At 38.1% G+C, this 17,879-nt stretch overlaps 1 protein-coding gene and 1 non-coding gene across 2 annotated transcripts; both read right to left on the bottom strand.

The window, feature by feature from the left end:
• Positions 1–8,748: 8,748 nt before the first annotated feature.
• On the bottom strand, positions 8,749–8,855 carry LOC148876700 (small nucleolar RNA R71). The gene has a single exon (XR_016106364.1). It is a non-coding gene; the product is annotated as a small nucleolar RNA R71 (small nucleolar RNA).
• A 7,311-nt stretch (positions 8,856–16,166) lies between these two features.
• On the bottom strand, positions 16,167–17,656 carry LOC148876699 (uncharacterized). The gene is made up of 3 exons (XM_088967949.1): positions 17,411–17,656; positions 16,620–16,706; positions 16,167–16,466 (listed from the first exon to the last, which is right to left on the bottom strand). Exons 1-3 carry the CDS (start codon positions 17,654–17,656, stop codon positions 16,167–16,169), a joined length of 633 nt encoding a protein of 210 aa, XP_088824075.1.
• Between the last annotated feature and the right edge of the window lie 223 nt (positions 17,657–17,879).

The following is a 17,879-nucleotide window of genomic DNA, read 5'->3' as shown; positions in this document are numbered from 1 at the left end:
TAGGAACCAGCTGGTCCAACCTTATCAGGTTTACGCACAACCTCCTCAAACCAGTAGAGTTGATGATAAATTCATGCAGCTTTAGCAACTGATTCTAACTCAGCAACAACATTGCTAGATTAGAGAGACAAATAGGATAGCTAGTCGAAGCCAATGCGAGGAGAGAAGTAGGGCAACTACCGAGTCAACTGGTTGTGAATCCTAGGAATTAGCCACCGGGTTTTCCTACACAGTAGATTCTGTTAGACAATTTTGTATGCCCTTAGCTTCAATCAGAATGATGTACCTTATAAGTTTATTGTAAATGAATAAAAGTGCATATTTGATTCATGTTCCCTTGATATGTTTCTGTGTAATAACCTTAAACTGGACACTTAATGAGATTCATGTTAGTTTAGAATGTTCACAGCCAGTGGGTCAGTCTGGGGAGACCTATCCTGACAAGGCTGACACTATGGTGCCACCAAGTCAGTTGGGGTGGCCTATCTTAGCTACCAGGGTGAGACCCTAGGCACATACAGTGTAGAATTAATTGAATCTATGAACTAGACCAGATTTCCAGTATTGCCCTGGACCTTGGAGATTGATGGGTAAAATTGGAAAGTTACACCCGACCCCTAGACTCGATTATGATACTGCACTAGGTGTCGGATTGGGCTATCTTTGATATAACAATCAGTGAGATCCTTAGTGGCGGTCAAAACCTGGGTATGTTGGGATAGTCTAAGAATTCATCTGAGTGGGTGATCATAGTGACAGGATCAGCCCCTTTGTCGGACAAAGGTAATGATCAGGGATGCACTCTCACTGATGGAAACCAAGACTACCGACAGCCGATTTCAATCGTTAAGATTTGTTTTGCAAAATATATTTTGTATGAGATATAAAAGTATATATATATATTATGGTTTTAAAATTATTTACAAAAGGTTTTAATTCCCGGGATCCATGTAAGCAAAGAGTGCACCACTGTTCCTTACAGCCGAGAGAGAGGTCCTCTTTTGTCGGGTAGTGTATTGATGAACCTACAATTTATCTATATTTTATGAGGTTTTTGCATGAAATTTTATGATGGTTTAATTAAATTTTGCCCTATTTTAGCTTGATTGCAAGATAGATTTCAGGGGGAGCCAAATCAACAAAAAGAAGGCAAAAAAGCAAGAAAAGAAAACCCAAAATTTATCAAGTTCAGCCCAGCCCAGCCATGAGAGCAAGAGAATTTCATTCGGCCCAAGAAGAGCAAGTGAAACTCTTTGGAAAATCCAAGGGAAGAAGCCTAGCAAGAAGGAAATTTCGGCCCAGCCCATTTTTAGCCCAAATAACAGCCTAGAGTGTAGCCCACTTGAGCTCAAAAGCAAGCTAAGTTGTAGCCCAAATAGCAGCCCAAAGGGAGGTAGGGGCGGCAACTCCTTGAAGTTTCTTGAAGAGTAGGAGGGAGCACTCTAGAAGGTTCATGAGGGGTGTAATACACCCCATTCTAGAGGCTTCAAGAAGGGGCAAGAGCCCCTTTGAAAAACTATATAAGGAGGCCTCTAGGAGGGGAGAAAGTTGTTCAATTGCTTGAGAGGAAGGCTCTCCCACTCTTAGAGGTTCGGCCACCTTGAGAGAAGAGAAGAGAAGAAGGCTAGGCGCAAGGAAGAAGAAGAAGAAGGGCTGAAGGAAGTTAAAGACAAGCAAGCTAGAAGAAGAAGGTGAGTTCGAATTGAGGGTTTGTGATTCAAAGATCTTTTGTAATAAATCATTTATAGTTTCATTCTCTTTTGATTTGAATTTAGTTTATTTGTTATAATTTCTTTCTTCTTTCTCCTTGTTTCCATTCTTCCTTGATGTATTTCAGCTTGTAAAATTTCAGTTCAGCAATCTAATTCTTTTTGATTCATTCAAATGGTCATGAATTGTACTTGAAGTTTCTTGAATAAGGGTGTGATTGTAGATTAATTCGGCCAACTAACCTTCAAAACTCATATCTGAATTCTCAGATCTGAGATTGCAAGATCTGAATTGCTTGAAAGAGAATTCAGATCTGCAATTTTCAGATTGGGCGAATTAATCTACAGCTTGGAATTCCTAGAGTGCTTGAGAGAGACTCTAGGAATTCAGATCTACTATTCAAGAACTGAATTGAGTGCAAGGTTAGAGATAACTTGCACAATTCAGTTGGTGATCAATTCAGATTTGAATTGATGCCTTAGAAGTGTTTGAAGAAATGCATGCATGGGGATTAGATTCTTGCTAGAGATAGAAGAACCGTCACTCATGCATAGGATGAACATGTGCTTGAGAGAGGCTGTTCATGACCTTGGGGTTTCACCAAACCAAGGCTCAATCATGATTCATTCGAATGATCCAAATTGATAGATTGCTGAATTCTGAGATTGACATTTACTGCTTACTCTTCTAACCTGATTTGAAGGCAATTGGGCCAATGATTTAGATAGATTTTAATTTAGGATTTTTTAGCTTTCATTAAAGTTTTGATTCATTTGTTGATCAGATAAGAAGTGCTCAATTTAGTATTGGTAATTGTTTCCTAAATCCTCGTGGGAACGATACTTCACTCACTACTTTATTACTTGAACGGCTAGTGCACTTGCTAGTGTCACAATGAGCCACACATCATGTATGATCATTATGGGCTGAGAGGTTATGTGTAAGACCATTGAGGATAATACCTGACGGGATAATCTTGCATCTGCCCACAGTCCCTGGGTTTTACAAGGTGGCTTGGCCCAGGGACCACTTAGGGTAAGTGTTGGGCCCATAGAGCTCATTTGATGGGTTTCAGGGGATGCACTGTCCATAACAGTGTATTCGGCCAGCCTTGTAACAAAGGTTGGGCTGAACCCATGTGGCTGATGTGTAGAAAAATGTTTGGATCCCACGCCATACAAGGAAGCCCAACTAGGTAGCAGTTTGGAAGGCTAAGTGAGTACATAACCTTAAATGGGCCTTAAGCCCATTTTGAACTGGGCTGATTTGATCAGTTAATTAAAAGGGGCGAATTCTGAGATGGATCAGCTAATAGGATTGGGCCTAGACCCTATCCACTTAGAGAGTCCAAGATCTAAATAAGATTTAGATCTAGAAGCCTCCTAATTAGATTAGGAGATGGCTAATCTGATCTGCAGATAAGATAAGGGTTATCCCTTATCACTTAAAGGGACTTCTAATCCAAATTTGATTTGGATCAGCAACTCCTAATGGGATTAGGAGCTGATCCCTTTAAGTCTATAAAAGTATAGATCTGCAACGAACATACTTTTGTCTTCAGAGCTAAAATCACAAGAAGAAAGAATTCTGCACCCTACGAATACTCTCTTGCCGCCTTCTCCTTCTTGCAGCCGCCACCTCCAGTAGTTCGATCTCCTACTCCCTAAAGGAGTAATCAAGATTTGATCTTGATACCAGTCTTTTTGGGAAAAGATTGATTAGAGCTGTATTCATAAGCCATCATGTTGATTTTTGTGAAGGGTCAAGTTCTTTTGGAAGAACATTGCTGATTCTGCTCCATCCTACACTGTGCCATCTTTAGTGGGAGCAGATTTTGGATCCTTTCTTGGGCGTGAACACCTCTATTGGTACAAATCTTGGGAATGTATCAGGTACATCCTCCCTCTTGCTCCTTCTGGTACAGAACTAGTTTGATTAATGGTTCAAGATTGATCCTTGAAAAATATGGTTTTCTAAAATAGGGAATTCGATTCCCTGTAAAGATGGGAGTAATTTTTGAAATTCACCCAATCCATTCCACAAGATTTGGGTGTCCATGTGATGGATATCCTATCCCTTTAGATTTAACCACCTCCCGAGAACCCTCAGTTTGAAAATGCCAAGGCTATTACGACCTTAAGGAGTGAGAGGATTTTAGAGGACCCATATGAGAAAAATAAATTTGAAAATATCAATGAAGAAGAAAAGGAGAAAGAAGACCATAAGTTGGGGGGGAGAAAAAGTGATGAACCTACAATTTATCTATACTTTTATGAGGTTTTTGCATGAAATTTTATGCTGGCTTAATTAAATTTTGCCCTATTTTTAGCTTAATTGCAATAAAGATTTTAGGGGCAGCCAACTCGAGAAAAAGAAAGCAAAAGCAAGAAAAGAAAGCCTAAAATTTATCAAGTTCATCCCAACCCAACCTTGAGAGCAAGGGAATTTTCATTCGGCCCAAGTAATGCAAGCTAACTCTTTGGAAAACTCAAGGGAAGAAGCCTAGCAAGAAGGAAATTTTGGCCTAGCCCAGTTTCAGCCCAAAGAATAGCCTAGAGTGCAGCCTACATGTGCTCAAAAGCAAGATAAGTTGCAACCCAAATAGTAGTCCAAAGGGAGCTAGGGGCGGCAACTCCTAGAAGTTTCTTGAAGAGAAGGAGGTAGCACTCTAGAAGGTTCATGAGGGGTGTAATACACCCAATTCTAGAGACTTCAAGAAGAGGCAAGAGCTTCCTTGAAAGCCTATATAAGGAGGCCTCTAGAGGGGGAGAAAGAGTCCAACATCTGATTTCAAACTCTCCTTGAGATTTTGTTCTAAGAGAGAAAAAGAGAGAGAGATAGGCGCAAGGGAGGAGAAGAGAGGAGGAACAAGCAACTTCAAGAGAAGAAGAAGCTGAATTCAAAGGGGGAGAAAGCAATTGGAGATCAAGGTTTCATCCTCACTTGATTTCTGCACATTTTGGTAATCGAATTCAGCTAAGATTTATGTAATTTCTTCATCAATTTTTCCTTTCTTGCTGTAATCAAAACTTGTTTTATGTAAATTCAATTCTGTAATTTGTTTTCTAAGTTCATTCGAGTAAAGTAGATTCAATCTTAAAGTTTCTTGTTTGAAATTTTAATTGTGGATTATTGGCCGAACTACTAGTCTGAAATCTCAGATCTGCAAATTTTAGATCATGAATTTACAAGGTTTGAATTGCTATTTTTTAATCTCAGATCTATAAATTCAGATCATGAAATAGTGAGATCCGAACTACTATTCTTTAAAACCAGATCTGTGATTTCAGATCATGAACATGTAATACCTGGATTACTTGAGAAGGAATTCTAGTAGCTTTAATTCAGTATGGCCAAATTGTTCATCTTTCTTGGAATTCCTAGAGTGCTTGAGTAAGACTCTAAGAATTCAGATCTGCCAATCAAGAGCCGAATTGAGTGCAAGGTTAGAGATAACTTGCACAATTCGGTTGGTGTTCATTTGGCTGAGTTGATGATCATCCAGCTGAAATGAAGCCCTAGAATTGCTAGATCTGAATGCATGCATGGGGATTAGAATCTTGCTAGAGATAGGAGAACCGTCACTCATGCATAGATTGAACATGTGCTCGAGAGAGGCTATTCATTGCTTTGGGATTTCACCAAACCAAGGCTGAATCTTGTTCTACTCGAATTGCTTAGAAAACTAGTTGCTGAATTTATTTTTCTATGCATCTTTAGCCTATCTCCTCACTTGCATACAAGGTGTTCGGTCCAATGTGTTAGAAATAACTTTGTAGTTTTAATTTCAGTTTTTCATTAGTTTTACATTTCGGCTGATTAGATAACAGTAGACTGATTTATTACTAGTAGTTGCTATATAAGTCCTCGTGGGAACGATACTCTACTCACTACTCTATTACTTGAGCGGCTAGTGCACTTGCTAGTGTCACAATGAGCCACACATCAAGTTTTTGGCGCTGTTGTCGGGGACTTATTATAGCAATATTAGGAACCATTGGCGACTGTTAATCTGATTTGTAGCTTTGCATTCATTGCTGGTTTTCAATTTTACATCTTAAATTTCAGTTTTTAATGCAATGGCTTCATTGATGGAGCCGGTTTCCTCTCTTAGTACTTGATTGCTCCATCTTTAATTTCAGTTTTAGTTGAGTTTATGTAGATCTGATCACTTTCTTTTTCTTTTTAGCTTCATTGTCTCAAAAGAGTATAGATCTTATTGCATTACTTGTTGTTTCTTGAATTCAACAATCAGATCTGCACTCACATAAAAAGATTTTGGTTAGTTTACTTTCTTTTCTGTTAGTTTTCTTCCCTCTTAAAAGAAAAAAAAATGGTTTGTCTACTTTCAAATCTGATTTTCAGATCTGAAATGGTGTGAGTACAGGTCTGATTTCAGATCTGTAACTCACCCCTATTCGAAGATACATCAAGACTGATGAGAAGCAAGCTAGAACAACTAGTGTACAGATCTAAGATTAGTGGTATTGCATGATTCCAGACCTGATATACTGATCTCAGATCTGTATACACCAATACACCTTGCTGAATTTTCATATCAGCCCTGATAACTGTGGTTCTAGCTACTGAACTTAGCATCAGTAGTTGCTGAAATGAAAAATTACAGATCTGAAGGTGTAAAGAATTCTTGCATATACCCTCATAAAACTTCAGATCCCAAGGTGTAGAAATCATGTACAACATCTGTACCCTATTAGGATGGTGGTGTGAACTCAGATTACAGATCTGAAACCATCTAAATTCAGATCTGAATTCAGCTGCTATTCGTAGCACAGGTTGCAGACCTGATTTTAGGTCTCTGCAACTATTTGATGTATACAAGTTATAGAAATAATAAGAAGCTTAAAGCTCTTGATTCCAGCCTTAATTCAGATCTGGTTGCAGTATATGGGAAGCAAGCTAGAACAGACCTGATTTGGAGTCAGTGGATATGCATGGATTTAGACCTGATACACTGATCTGATCTCAGGTTATGCATGATTTCAGACCTGATCCACTGATTTCAGATCTGAATACACTAGCACCCATTGCTGAATTTCTATATCAGTTTCAGTTTAGTTAATGTAGTAAATTTCTGGTTCTTTTATCTCAAAAGAAAAAAAAATGTATAAACATCAAAAGAGTGCAGATCTGATTACTTATACTTGTCAATTTTGAATTCAGCAATCAGATCTGAACTCACAAAATATTTTGTTATAGTTCAGTAGTATAGTTGCATTAATTATTTGTGTTCTAGTTCTATTTCATCTCATAAAAAGAAAAAATTCAATGTATGGTTGAATGATGCATAGGCGGCTAGTACAGTTCCGATTGCATTAACTGTGATTTATAAAACTCAGACCTGAACTTATTGCTATAATTGCTTGCATATTTTGTGGTTCAGATCTGATCACACAGCTTATCACTTTTGCAATCAGATCTGAACACTTGATGAAGTATTTTTTTTCTTAGTGCTTTCAATTCAGAGTTTTAGATCTGAAATCAGACCTGTATTCACCATGATTTCAGATCTGAAACCCACATCAATTTGGAGATTTAGCAGGTCTTATGGGAAACAAGTTAGAACAGACTTGAAACTGTTCTACCATTCATAACCACTGATTTCAGATCTGTATACACCAATTCTCCTTGCTGAATTCTCATATCAGCCCTGATCAAAGCAGATGGCAGCCATTCAAGCTGCTGAAATATAAGATTGCAGATCTAAATGTGTAAATGATTTATGCTTGTACCCTCAAAAATTTTAGATCTGAATGTGTAAAAGCCATGCATAGCACCTTTACTCAATAAGGTTAGTGGTGTGAACTTAGATTGCAGATCTGAACTCATTATAGTTGTTATAGCCTCTGCTCTTTTTGGTCTGCTTTTTCTTATGAAAATAATGAGACTTCAGATCTGATTACCTTACCTATCACTTCTGCAATCAGATCTGAACACAACTGTACTATTCTCAGTGGCTACCAAATTCAGATTTGATCTCAATAGCAGGCACAACTGTTCTAAGTATCAGTAGCTGCTGTTATATATTGTTGTTTTCAGTAGCTTCTAAGATTTCATATCTGATCTCAATTTTGTGTAGAACTGATGTCTGAATTGCTATCTCACGATCCTATTTACACTGATTTCAGATCTGTATATTACTGTTCTCAATAGCTACTGAGATTTCAAGTCTCAGCAGTTTAGATCTGTGTAATCTCATCACTAATTTTAGCAATGTGAAGAGAAGGAATTTGTAAACTGTTGTTCTACTCTCAGAGGTTACTAATTTCAGACCTGTTTACTAAGAATTTTTCTTTTTTTTTTGTAAATTGCAGTAGCTAGCTGATTTCAGACCTGGTTACTGAGATTTCAATTCTGTATATTGAATAATATATTGGTTCAGATCTGCTTTTAGTTAGCTACATTTATTTATTTTAGGATGTAGGTTTTTGTATTCCAATAATTCACTATACATTTTCAGTTGTAATAAGATTAGTTATTTATTTTCTTTTGTGAATATTGGCCTTTTTATTGCTTTGACCTTTACAGTTTATGACAAGCAAACCTGAACTAGAGGAGATCCTTTACGACTCAGAGATTGAACAGACTCTCCATGTCCATTTGAGAGCTGCTAGGCAAGTCAGACAAGAAGCAGAAGAAATGGCTGAACAAAGAGCTATGATGGATTATGCTAAGCCCACCCTTACCGGAACTACCTCCAGCATTATCAGGCCAACTATTGCTGCCAATAACTTCAAAATTAAATCAGCCATAATCCAAATGATACAAAATACGGTTCAATTTTGTGGTATGGCCCATGAGGATCCGAATGCCCATATTGCTAACTTCTTGGAAATCTGTGACACCTTCAAACAAAATGGGATAAGTGATGTTGCCATCCAGCTGAGGTTATTCCCATTTTCTTTGAAGGATAAAGCCAAGGCTTGGTTGAACTCATTACCGGTAGGATCTATAGCGACGTGGGATGAAATCGCTTGCCGATTCCTCTCTAAGTATTTTCCCCCTTCTAAAACTGCAAAAATGAGGAATGATATTACTACATTTTTCCAACAAGAGGGGGAATCTCTCTATGAGTCCTGGGAACGTTACAAGGAGCTACTAAGGAGGGTTCCTCACCATGGCCTTCCGATTTGGCTGCAGGTGCAAACATTTTATAATGGTCTCACCGATTCAAACAAGACCATCTTAGATGCAGCAATTGGGGGCTCCATAAACAATAAGACTCTCGAGGTTGCCCATGCACTCATCGAGGAGATGGCAGCCAATAACTACCAATGGCATTCAAAAAGGACACCAGTTAGAAAGCAGCATGGCCTTCATAATGTGGATACATACATAGCTCTCTCTACACAAATAGGAGCACTTAGCAAAAAATTTGATGAGATGCAGATGGCAGCTATGCATGTACAGTATGATAAGTGTGGGGGAGGCCATAATAGCACTGAATGCCAAGTTGGCAATCAGTCTTTTCAGTCCACAGAACAAGTAGACTTTGTTGGCAACTTTACAAGACAGCTAGGAAATCAGTACCATCATGCCCATAACCCCAGATGGAAAGGCCACCTGAATCAGCCATGGCAGAATCAGCATGCACCTAAGCCTTTCCACCAAAACTTTCATCAGCTAGAACCAAAATCTAACTTGGAGGAGCTAATGACCAAGTTCATAGATAGTGCAAAAACTAGATTTTAGAATAACAAAACATCAATAAGGAACTTGGAAACTCAGGTTGGGCAGCTGGCACAGAGGATTTCAAAAAGGGTTTCGGGTACCTTACCTAGTAACACCGTGGTAAACCCAAAGGAACAAGAGGCTGTTGGGAGAATTCCCAATTCAGATACTTAGTCATAAACTATCCTACTTGCTTTCTATTTTTATTTTTCTCATAGCATTTAAGTTTAGTTAGTTTTTCTTAGAATTTAATTGAATAAAGATACTGATCTCCTCTTCTAGTTTGCAAGTGATTTCTAGTAGAAGAAGTTTTCCATCGACAACATATTGCAGAATTTAAGAATGATCTTCAGGGAAGTCCTCTAAACACCTATTACTTGATGATGCTCTTGCTAGTTTTATTGTTACTCCCTAACACTACGAACATTGAGGACAATGTTCATCTTAAGTTTGGGGGAGTGAGCCTGAGAACTAGAATTTTGGGGGCTGAAGCCATGCACCTCATTCACCCAACACACATTTGTAGGCAATGACATATCCAAGTAAACTGGACCCCCCAAGTTCATTGCTATTCATTAGGTGATTTTTAAGAAGGAATACAATGAGTTAAGGAGATTGATGTACTTGTTAAAGATTTTATTCTTGTGAATAACCCAGTTTGATATATGCATGAGAAAAGGGGAACTGAATATGTCTTTCAGCATGACCAGCCCTAACTACCTTCATGTGTATGAAAGCATTTGATTTCATTGTTAATGGTCAAGGAAGCTAGTGCACATCTGAATTACTGATACATGAGATTCAACCCAAAATGACTCCGCTATTTTGAGTTGAATAGTAAAACAATCAACTTAGAACACGAGTTTTTTTTTTTTTATCTACCTCAAGCATGTGACTAGTGTGAGATGGAGCATAAAATGCACTCACACAAAAAGAAAGTGTGAGATGGAGCATAAAATAAACTCACACACACAAAAAAAAAGAAAAGGGTGAGATGGAGCATAAAATGCACTTACCCGTAGAAATGAGTAATGATGGTGATAGTTGAGGAAGTGGGCATACTAAGTTGAACTCTCATTAAGACAAAGTTACAAATGTGAAACTTAGTGTAATTTGATTATTAACTTTGACAATTAAGGAGTTGAATTATATATTAATTGGGAGTGAAGGTTGGACTTTGATGAAATTCGTATTTCCTTTCCTTGGATCTTATATATGTTAAATGGTAATTTACAAGAATAAGAGTTGAGCACTTATAACAGTTGGCTGATATCTTAAAAAGTTCTACTCAATGCATTTCTATCTTAAAAAGTTCACCAAGTAAATAGTGAGAACAGAAGGGGGGAATGTTCAGTTTATGGCTGATATCTTTGCTTGAGGACAAGCAAAAGCTTAAGTGTGGGGGTATTTGATGAACCTACAATTTATCTATATTTTTATGAGGTTTTTGCATGAAATTTTATGCTGGCTTAATTAAATTTTCCCTATTTTTAGCTTAATTGCAATAAAGATTTCAGGGGTAGCCAACTCAAGAAAAAGAAGGCAAAAGCAAAAAAAAAAAAGCCCAAAATTTATCAAGTTCAGCCCAACCCAGCCTTGAGAGCAAGGGAGTTTCCATTCGGCCCAAGTAATGCAAGCTAACTCTTTGGAAAACTCAAGGGAAGAAGCCTAGCAAGAAGAAAATTTTGGCCCAGCCCAGTTTCAGCCCAAAGAATAGCCTAGAGTGCAGCCTACATGTGCTCAAAAGCAAGGTAAGTTACAGCCCAAATAGCAGCCCAAAGGGAGCTAGGGGTGGCAACTCCTAGAAGTTTCTTGAAGAGAAGGAGGGAGCACTCTAGAAGGTTCATGAGGGGTGTAATACACCCAATTCTAGAGACTTCAAGAAGAGGCAAGAGCTTCCTTGAAAGCCTATATAAGGAGGCCTCTAGAGGGGGAAAATGGTCCAACATCTGATTTCAAACTCTCCTTGAGATTTTGTTCTAAGAGAGAAAAAGAGAGAGAGATAGGTGCAAGGGAGGAGAAGAGAGGAGGAACAAGCAACTTCAAGAGAAGAAGAAGCTGAATTCGAAGGGGGAGAAAGCAATTGGAGATCAAGGTTTCATCCTCACTTGATTTCTACACAATTTGGTAATCGAATTCATCTAAGATTTATGTAATTTCTCCATCAAATTTTCCTTTCTTGCTGTAATCAAAACTTGTTTTATGTAAATTCAATTCTGTAATTTGTTTTCTAAGTTCATTCGAGTAAAGTAGATTCAATCTTGAAGTTTCTTGTTTGGAATTTTAATTGTGGATTGTTGGCCGAACCTCATATCTGAAATTTTAGATCATGAATTTACAAGGTCTGGATTGCTATTTTCCAATCTCAGATCTATAAATTCAGATCATGAAATAGTGATATCCAAATTGCTATTCTTTAAAATCGGATCTGTGATTTCAGATCATGAACTTGTAATACCTGAATTACTTGAGAAAGAATTCTAGTAGCTTTAATTCAGTCTGGCCGAATTGTTCCTCTTTCTTGGAATTCCTAGAGTGCTTGAAAAAAGACTAAGAATTCAGATCTGCCAATCAAGAGCCGAATTGAGTGCAATGTTAGAGATAACTTGCACAATTCAGTTGGTGTTCATTTAGCTGAGTTGATGATCATCCAGCTGAAATGAAGCCCTAGAATTGCTAGATCTAAATGCATGCATGGGGATTAGATTCTTGCCAGAGATAGAAGAACCGTCACTCATGCATAGATTGAACATGTGCTCAAGAGAGGTTGTGAATTGCTTTGGGATTTCACCAAACCAAGGCTGAATCCTATTATACTCAAATTGCTTAGAAAACTAGTTGCTGAATTTATTTTTCTATGCATCTTTAGCCTGTCTCCTCACATGCATACAAGGTGTCAATGTGTTAGAAATATCAAGAATGCTTCTTGATTTCTCCTACAACAATGGAGATTGAACTGGCTATGGCGGCAACTGGAGGAAATGAAGGGAGAAGATGGCGTAGTCACACTGTTGTTGTCTTCTCTCTAGGTGATTTGAGATCTAATCTCTGAGATTTTTGGAATTGCGAGGATGAACTGAATGGTTCGCCCCCTCCTCCTTTTATAGGCTTAAAGAGATCAGTTTCTAATCCCATTAGGAGTTTCCTGATTCAAATCCTTATTTGAATATGGACTCTCTTTAAGTGATAAGAATAAATCCTTATCTTATCTGCAGATTAGATAAGCTCTCTCCTAATCTCATTAGGAGGTTTCTAGATCCAAATCTATATTCAGATCTAAACTTTCTGATTTGATAGGGTAAGACCCTATCCTATCTGCTGATCCAATCCCAGATCCGCCCCTCTTTAATTAGTCCAACTAAACTAGTTTGAAATAGGCTTTAGGCCCAATAAGTTTGTGTGCTCATTAACCTTCCAAACTACTACCCAGTTGGGCTTCCTTGTATGGCGTGGGACCCAAACATTGATCTACACATCAGCCACATGGGTTCAGCCCAACCTTGATTACATGGCCTAGCCGAATTCACTGAAAAGACAGTCAACCCCCTAAAGCCCATCACATGGACTCTTAATGGGCCCAACACTTACACTAAGTGGTCCCTAGGCCAAACCACCTTATAAAAACCTAGGGACTGTGGGCAGATGCAAGATTAGCCCATCAGGTATTACCGTCAATGGTCTTACACTTAACCTATCAGCTCATAATGATCAAACACAACCCAACAAGAGAGGACCTCTCCCTCGGCTGCAAGGAACAGTGTTGCACTCTCTACTCACATGGATCCCGGGAATTAAAACCTTTTGCAAACATTTTGAAATCGTAATATATATGTATATCTTTATATAAATATATTTTGCAAAAACAAATTTCAATGATTGAAATTGGCTGCCAATAGCTTTGGTTTCTATCAAAGAGAGTGCATACCTGATCATTACCTTTGTCCGACAAAGGGGCTGATCCTGTCCCTATGATCACCTACTTGGATGAATTCTCGGTCTATCCCAACATTCCCAGGTTTTGACTCCCGCTAAGGATCTCATTGATTGGCATATCAAAGACAGCCCAATTCGACACCTAGTGCAGTATCATAATTGAATCTAGGGATCAGGTGTAACTTTCCAGTTTTGCCCACTAATCACCAAGGTCCAGGGCAATACTGAAAATCTGGTCTGGTTCAAGGTTTAATGTAAACCTACACTACATGCACCTCGGGTCTCACCCTGGCAGTTGAGACAGGCCACCCCAACACTTGGCGGCACATCAGTGTCAGCCTTAGCAGGATAAATCTCCCCAGACTTATCCAACAGCTGTGAACATTCTAAACTAACATGAGTCTCATAAGTGTCTAGTTTAAGGGTATTACACAGAAACACACCACTATAACATGGATCAAATATGTACTTTATTCATTTACAATAAAAGTCATATTGTACTTCAATCTGATTGGAGCTAAGGGCATACACTATCTAACACCAATTTAGGATTGGACTTGCATTTAGCATCATTATCTCATATGAGGATCCAATGTATCAGAACCGACTATATTTGTTAGCTCGGCCTTGGGCTTTTCATAAATGCCTAGCACAATCTCAAACCCACTTAATCAAACTTGGGTTGCTGACTGCCTGACATATTCGTAGATATAAATTCTATTGAGATATTCTAGGGTGCAAATGATTTTAAAACATTATGGAGATATTCGATGTACAATGAGCATACAAAACCAATTTTGTCCCAATATATATTTATGGATTTTATTGGGTATGTTGTGATTTCTAGAAATGCTAATGTGGGTGGTGGTTAAATTTCGTTGGTCATGGCTTATTTGTTTCCATTTCCTAGGAATTAAACTAGTTTTTGTGTCTAGTAGGTCGATAAACTGAGTTGGCCCAAACCGTTCCAAGTTGGGATTGGTCATGAGTTTAATCCCGCATGTTCGTCCATGGATCCAATATATCGGAGATGAGCTATTTTTTTCAATTTGGGCTCGAGCTTTTTCTCAAATGCCCAATCTGAGCCTAAGCCTCAACACACTTAATCAACCTTGGGTTGGTTATGGTGGAACATCTACGTATATATTCATTGTATTGAGCTAGATTTTGTTAAGGATATCAACAATGGTTATCATAATTCATGTCGAAGAACTATATCATTAACAGTTGAGGATTATAAAATATAGTAGAGGATTTCTGAGTACAACGAATAGAGAAAACCAAATTTGTTCCAGTATTTACTTTAGGATTTTATTGGGTATGTTGCAATTTTAGAGATGCTTATGCTGGTTGAGGTTTAATTGCGATGGTCGTGGGTTACCCAGTTCTAATTACCTGGATTACACCTTTAGGGGCTTTGGTAACCCAACAAGCTATCTTGGCCCAGCCTGTTCTATGTCGGGATTGGACTTGCATTTAGCCCCATTAGCTCGTACGAGGATTAAATGTATCAGAACCAACAATATTTGTCAGTTCGGGCTAGGGCTTTTTCATAAATTCCCAACCCAATCTCGAGCCCACCTAATCAAATATGTTTTCAAGTTAAGTAAGCATGAATCAAAGTAATCACCAAAATCAGTCACATCATCTATAAAAACTTCCATGCATTTTTCAACCATATCAAAAAATACACTAAGCATGCAATGTTGAAAAGTAGTTGGAGCATTACATAAACCAAATGTTATCCTACGGAAAGTATAAGTACCAAAACGACATGTAAAAGTAGTCTTATCTTGATTTTCTAATGCTATCTCAATCTGATAATAACCTAAATAACCATCAAGAAAGCAATAGAAATGATGGCCAACCACACGTTCTAAGATTTGGTTAATAATGGCAATGGAAAATGGTCGTTCCGGGTGGCTGCGTTAAGTTTCCTATAGTCAATGCACATATGCCACCCAGTCACTACCATAGTAGGAACAATAACTCCTTCCTCATTTTCAACTATTGTGACCCCTGATTTCTTTGGCACAACTTGTGTAGGACTAACCCATTTATTGTCAGATATAGGATATATGATTCTTGCATCTAACAATTTTAAGACCTCATTTTTAACAATTTCTTTCATTATTGGGTTTAATCTTCTTTGGGGGTCTCGATGTGGAATAGTTCCTTCTTCCAAATGAATCCTATGGGAACAATCAGTGGGCTTATACCTTTAATGTCAGCTATGGTCCAACCTAGTGCAGATTTATGTTCTCTTAATAGATTTATCAATTTCTCATCCTGCTCAACGCTAAGTTCAGAAGATATTATAACAAGAAAGGTATCACGTGGTCCCAAAAATGAATGTTTCAACTCTACTTTTGGTGTCTCCTATGGGAACATATCAGTGGGCTTATACCTTTAATGTCAACTATGGTCCAACCTAGTGCAAATTTATGTTCTCTTAATAGATTTATCAATTTCTCATCCTGCTCAACACTAAGTTCAGAAGATATTATAACAGGAAAGGTATCACGTGGTCCAAAAAATGCATGTTTCAACTCTACTTTTGGTGTCTCCATAGAAGATGGCTTCGACTGGTCTCTCTCATGCAGCAACTCCTCAAAGCGTGGTTGCCAAAACTTCTTCTACTTATCTTGCATGTCATTAGAAATAGAGGAAATATTAGAAACATCATTAATAGGATAAAACAAAAATTCAGAATTCAAATCAGAATCATAGAGGAGGTATTCTAAAGATTCAAAATTTTCCCTTTCATCTACTTCCTCTATAATGAAAGAGTCTATCATGTAGGTATGATAGCACTCATCCTCGTCTCGGGGCTACTTCCCAACATGAAAAATATTCACCTCAAGATTTGTATTTCGAAATGAAAGCTTCATCAAACCATTCCTACAATTAATAAGAGCATTGGCTATAGCAAGGAATGACCTTGCTAAAATAAGCAGAATCTTTGACTCACTATCAACCACAGATTGAGTATCTAAAACCAAAAAATTAATAGGATAATAGAATTTATCAATTTGAAGCAAAATGTCTTCTATTATCCCCATTGGTTTTTGAATAGAACGGTTAGCCAGCTGTAACACCACGGATGTGGGTTTTATCTCTCCAAGACCTAACTGCAAGTAAACTGAATAACGCATTAAATTTACACTTGCTCCTAAGTCCAAGAGATCTTGACTGAACTCTTGTGTCCCAATATGGCAGGCAATTGTGGGGCACCTAGGATCTTTGTACTTTGGTAGTGTTTTCTACTTAATCATCACACTTACATGTTCTATAAAAAATGTAGTTTTCTTGACATGGTGTATCTTTTTCATGGTGCATAGATCCATGATCACCTTGGCATAAGCTAGTACCTACTTAATCACATGCAACATAGGTAGATTAATCATAACTTCTTTCAAATGTTCCAAAATCTCACCTTAGTTGTTTGAAAATTTGCCTCCAGATCTGAGAGCTTGGGGAAAAGGCACTTGGACCGTAACCTCCTTTTCAGGCTCTTTTGAGGGGGCATCTTCAGTTTTGCTTGGAGCGGTGACATTTGTGCGAGGTGGATACCTGTACCATATGTACCCCCTTCAGATTGGTCTGAGGCTGAGTTGGAATTTTGCCTCTCTCTTGTACAGTATGAGCATTGGTAAGCTTAGTTATCTAACTCTTGATATCCTTGTTCTCTTCGACCACCTTCGTAAGAACAAATTCAAACTTTTGATTAGTCTTATTCTATGCTTCCATAAATGCTTGTACTATTTCCTCTAAAGGGTTCCTATTTTGTCAAGCATTGTATTGAGGTGCAGGATGAAATCTGAATGGTTGCGCCTCTACACTCCAATTATTGTTGGATGATGTGGGTCTGTTCTTATCAGTCTTCCAACTATAAATTGGGATGGTTCCTCTAACTAGGGTTATATGTCACTGAATAGGGTGAGAAAGGTTTCCTATACATTCCTAAGGCATTACATTGTTCTTCATAAACCTCTCTCATCTCACCATAGGTTGGGCAATCCTGAGCTAAGTGATCTAATCCCCTATAGAAAAAACATGAAGTTTGAGTTTCTACCTTGGCGACCATGTGGGTGACTTTATTATTTCTCATCTTTAAGGCCTCAAGTTCCATAGTTATAGCTTCTAATTGGGCTTTGAGGTTGTCTTCCATCTTAAGATGGTAAATCCCGGTTGGACATGACCTGTTAGTACTATCAGTAGCACTAAGCCTAGTCCACATGTGGGCTTTTTCAGCTAACTCATTCAAATAATCTATGGCTTCTTCAGGATCCTTTTGCAAAAACTCCCCATTACACATCATCTCTATGAATTGGTGCTCACTACTGGTTAAACCCTCATAGAAATAGCTAACTAACCTCCAACTTTTGAATCTCTCTCGGAATTGGTATAAGGTTTCACTATCCTTTTGAGAAAAGGTTGAGATCTGTCTCTTAAGTTTGTTGGTCTTATGGTGCGGGAAGTACTTGTTAAAGAAAGCTTGGGTAATCTCTGCCCATGTACCTATGGATCTTGGTCTCAAAGAG

Source organism: Nelumbo lutea, chromosome 1 (genome assembly GCF_056320005.1).
Source record: "Nelumbo lutea isolate HS-2025 chromosome 1, American lotus-T2T, whole genome shotgun sequence".
NCBI classification, from domain to species: Eukaryota; Viridiplantae; Streptophyta; class Magnoliopsida; order Proteales; family Nelumbonaceae; genus Nelumbo; species Nelumbo lutea.
This window is presented reverse-complemented; position numbering and strand designations above follow the sequence as displayed.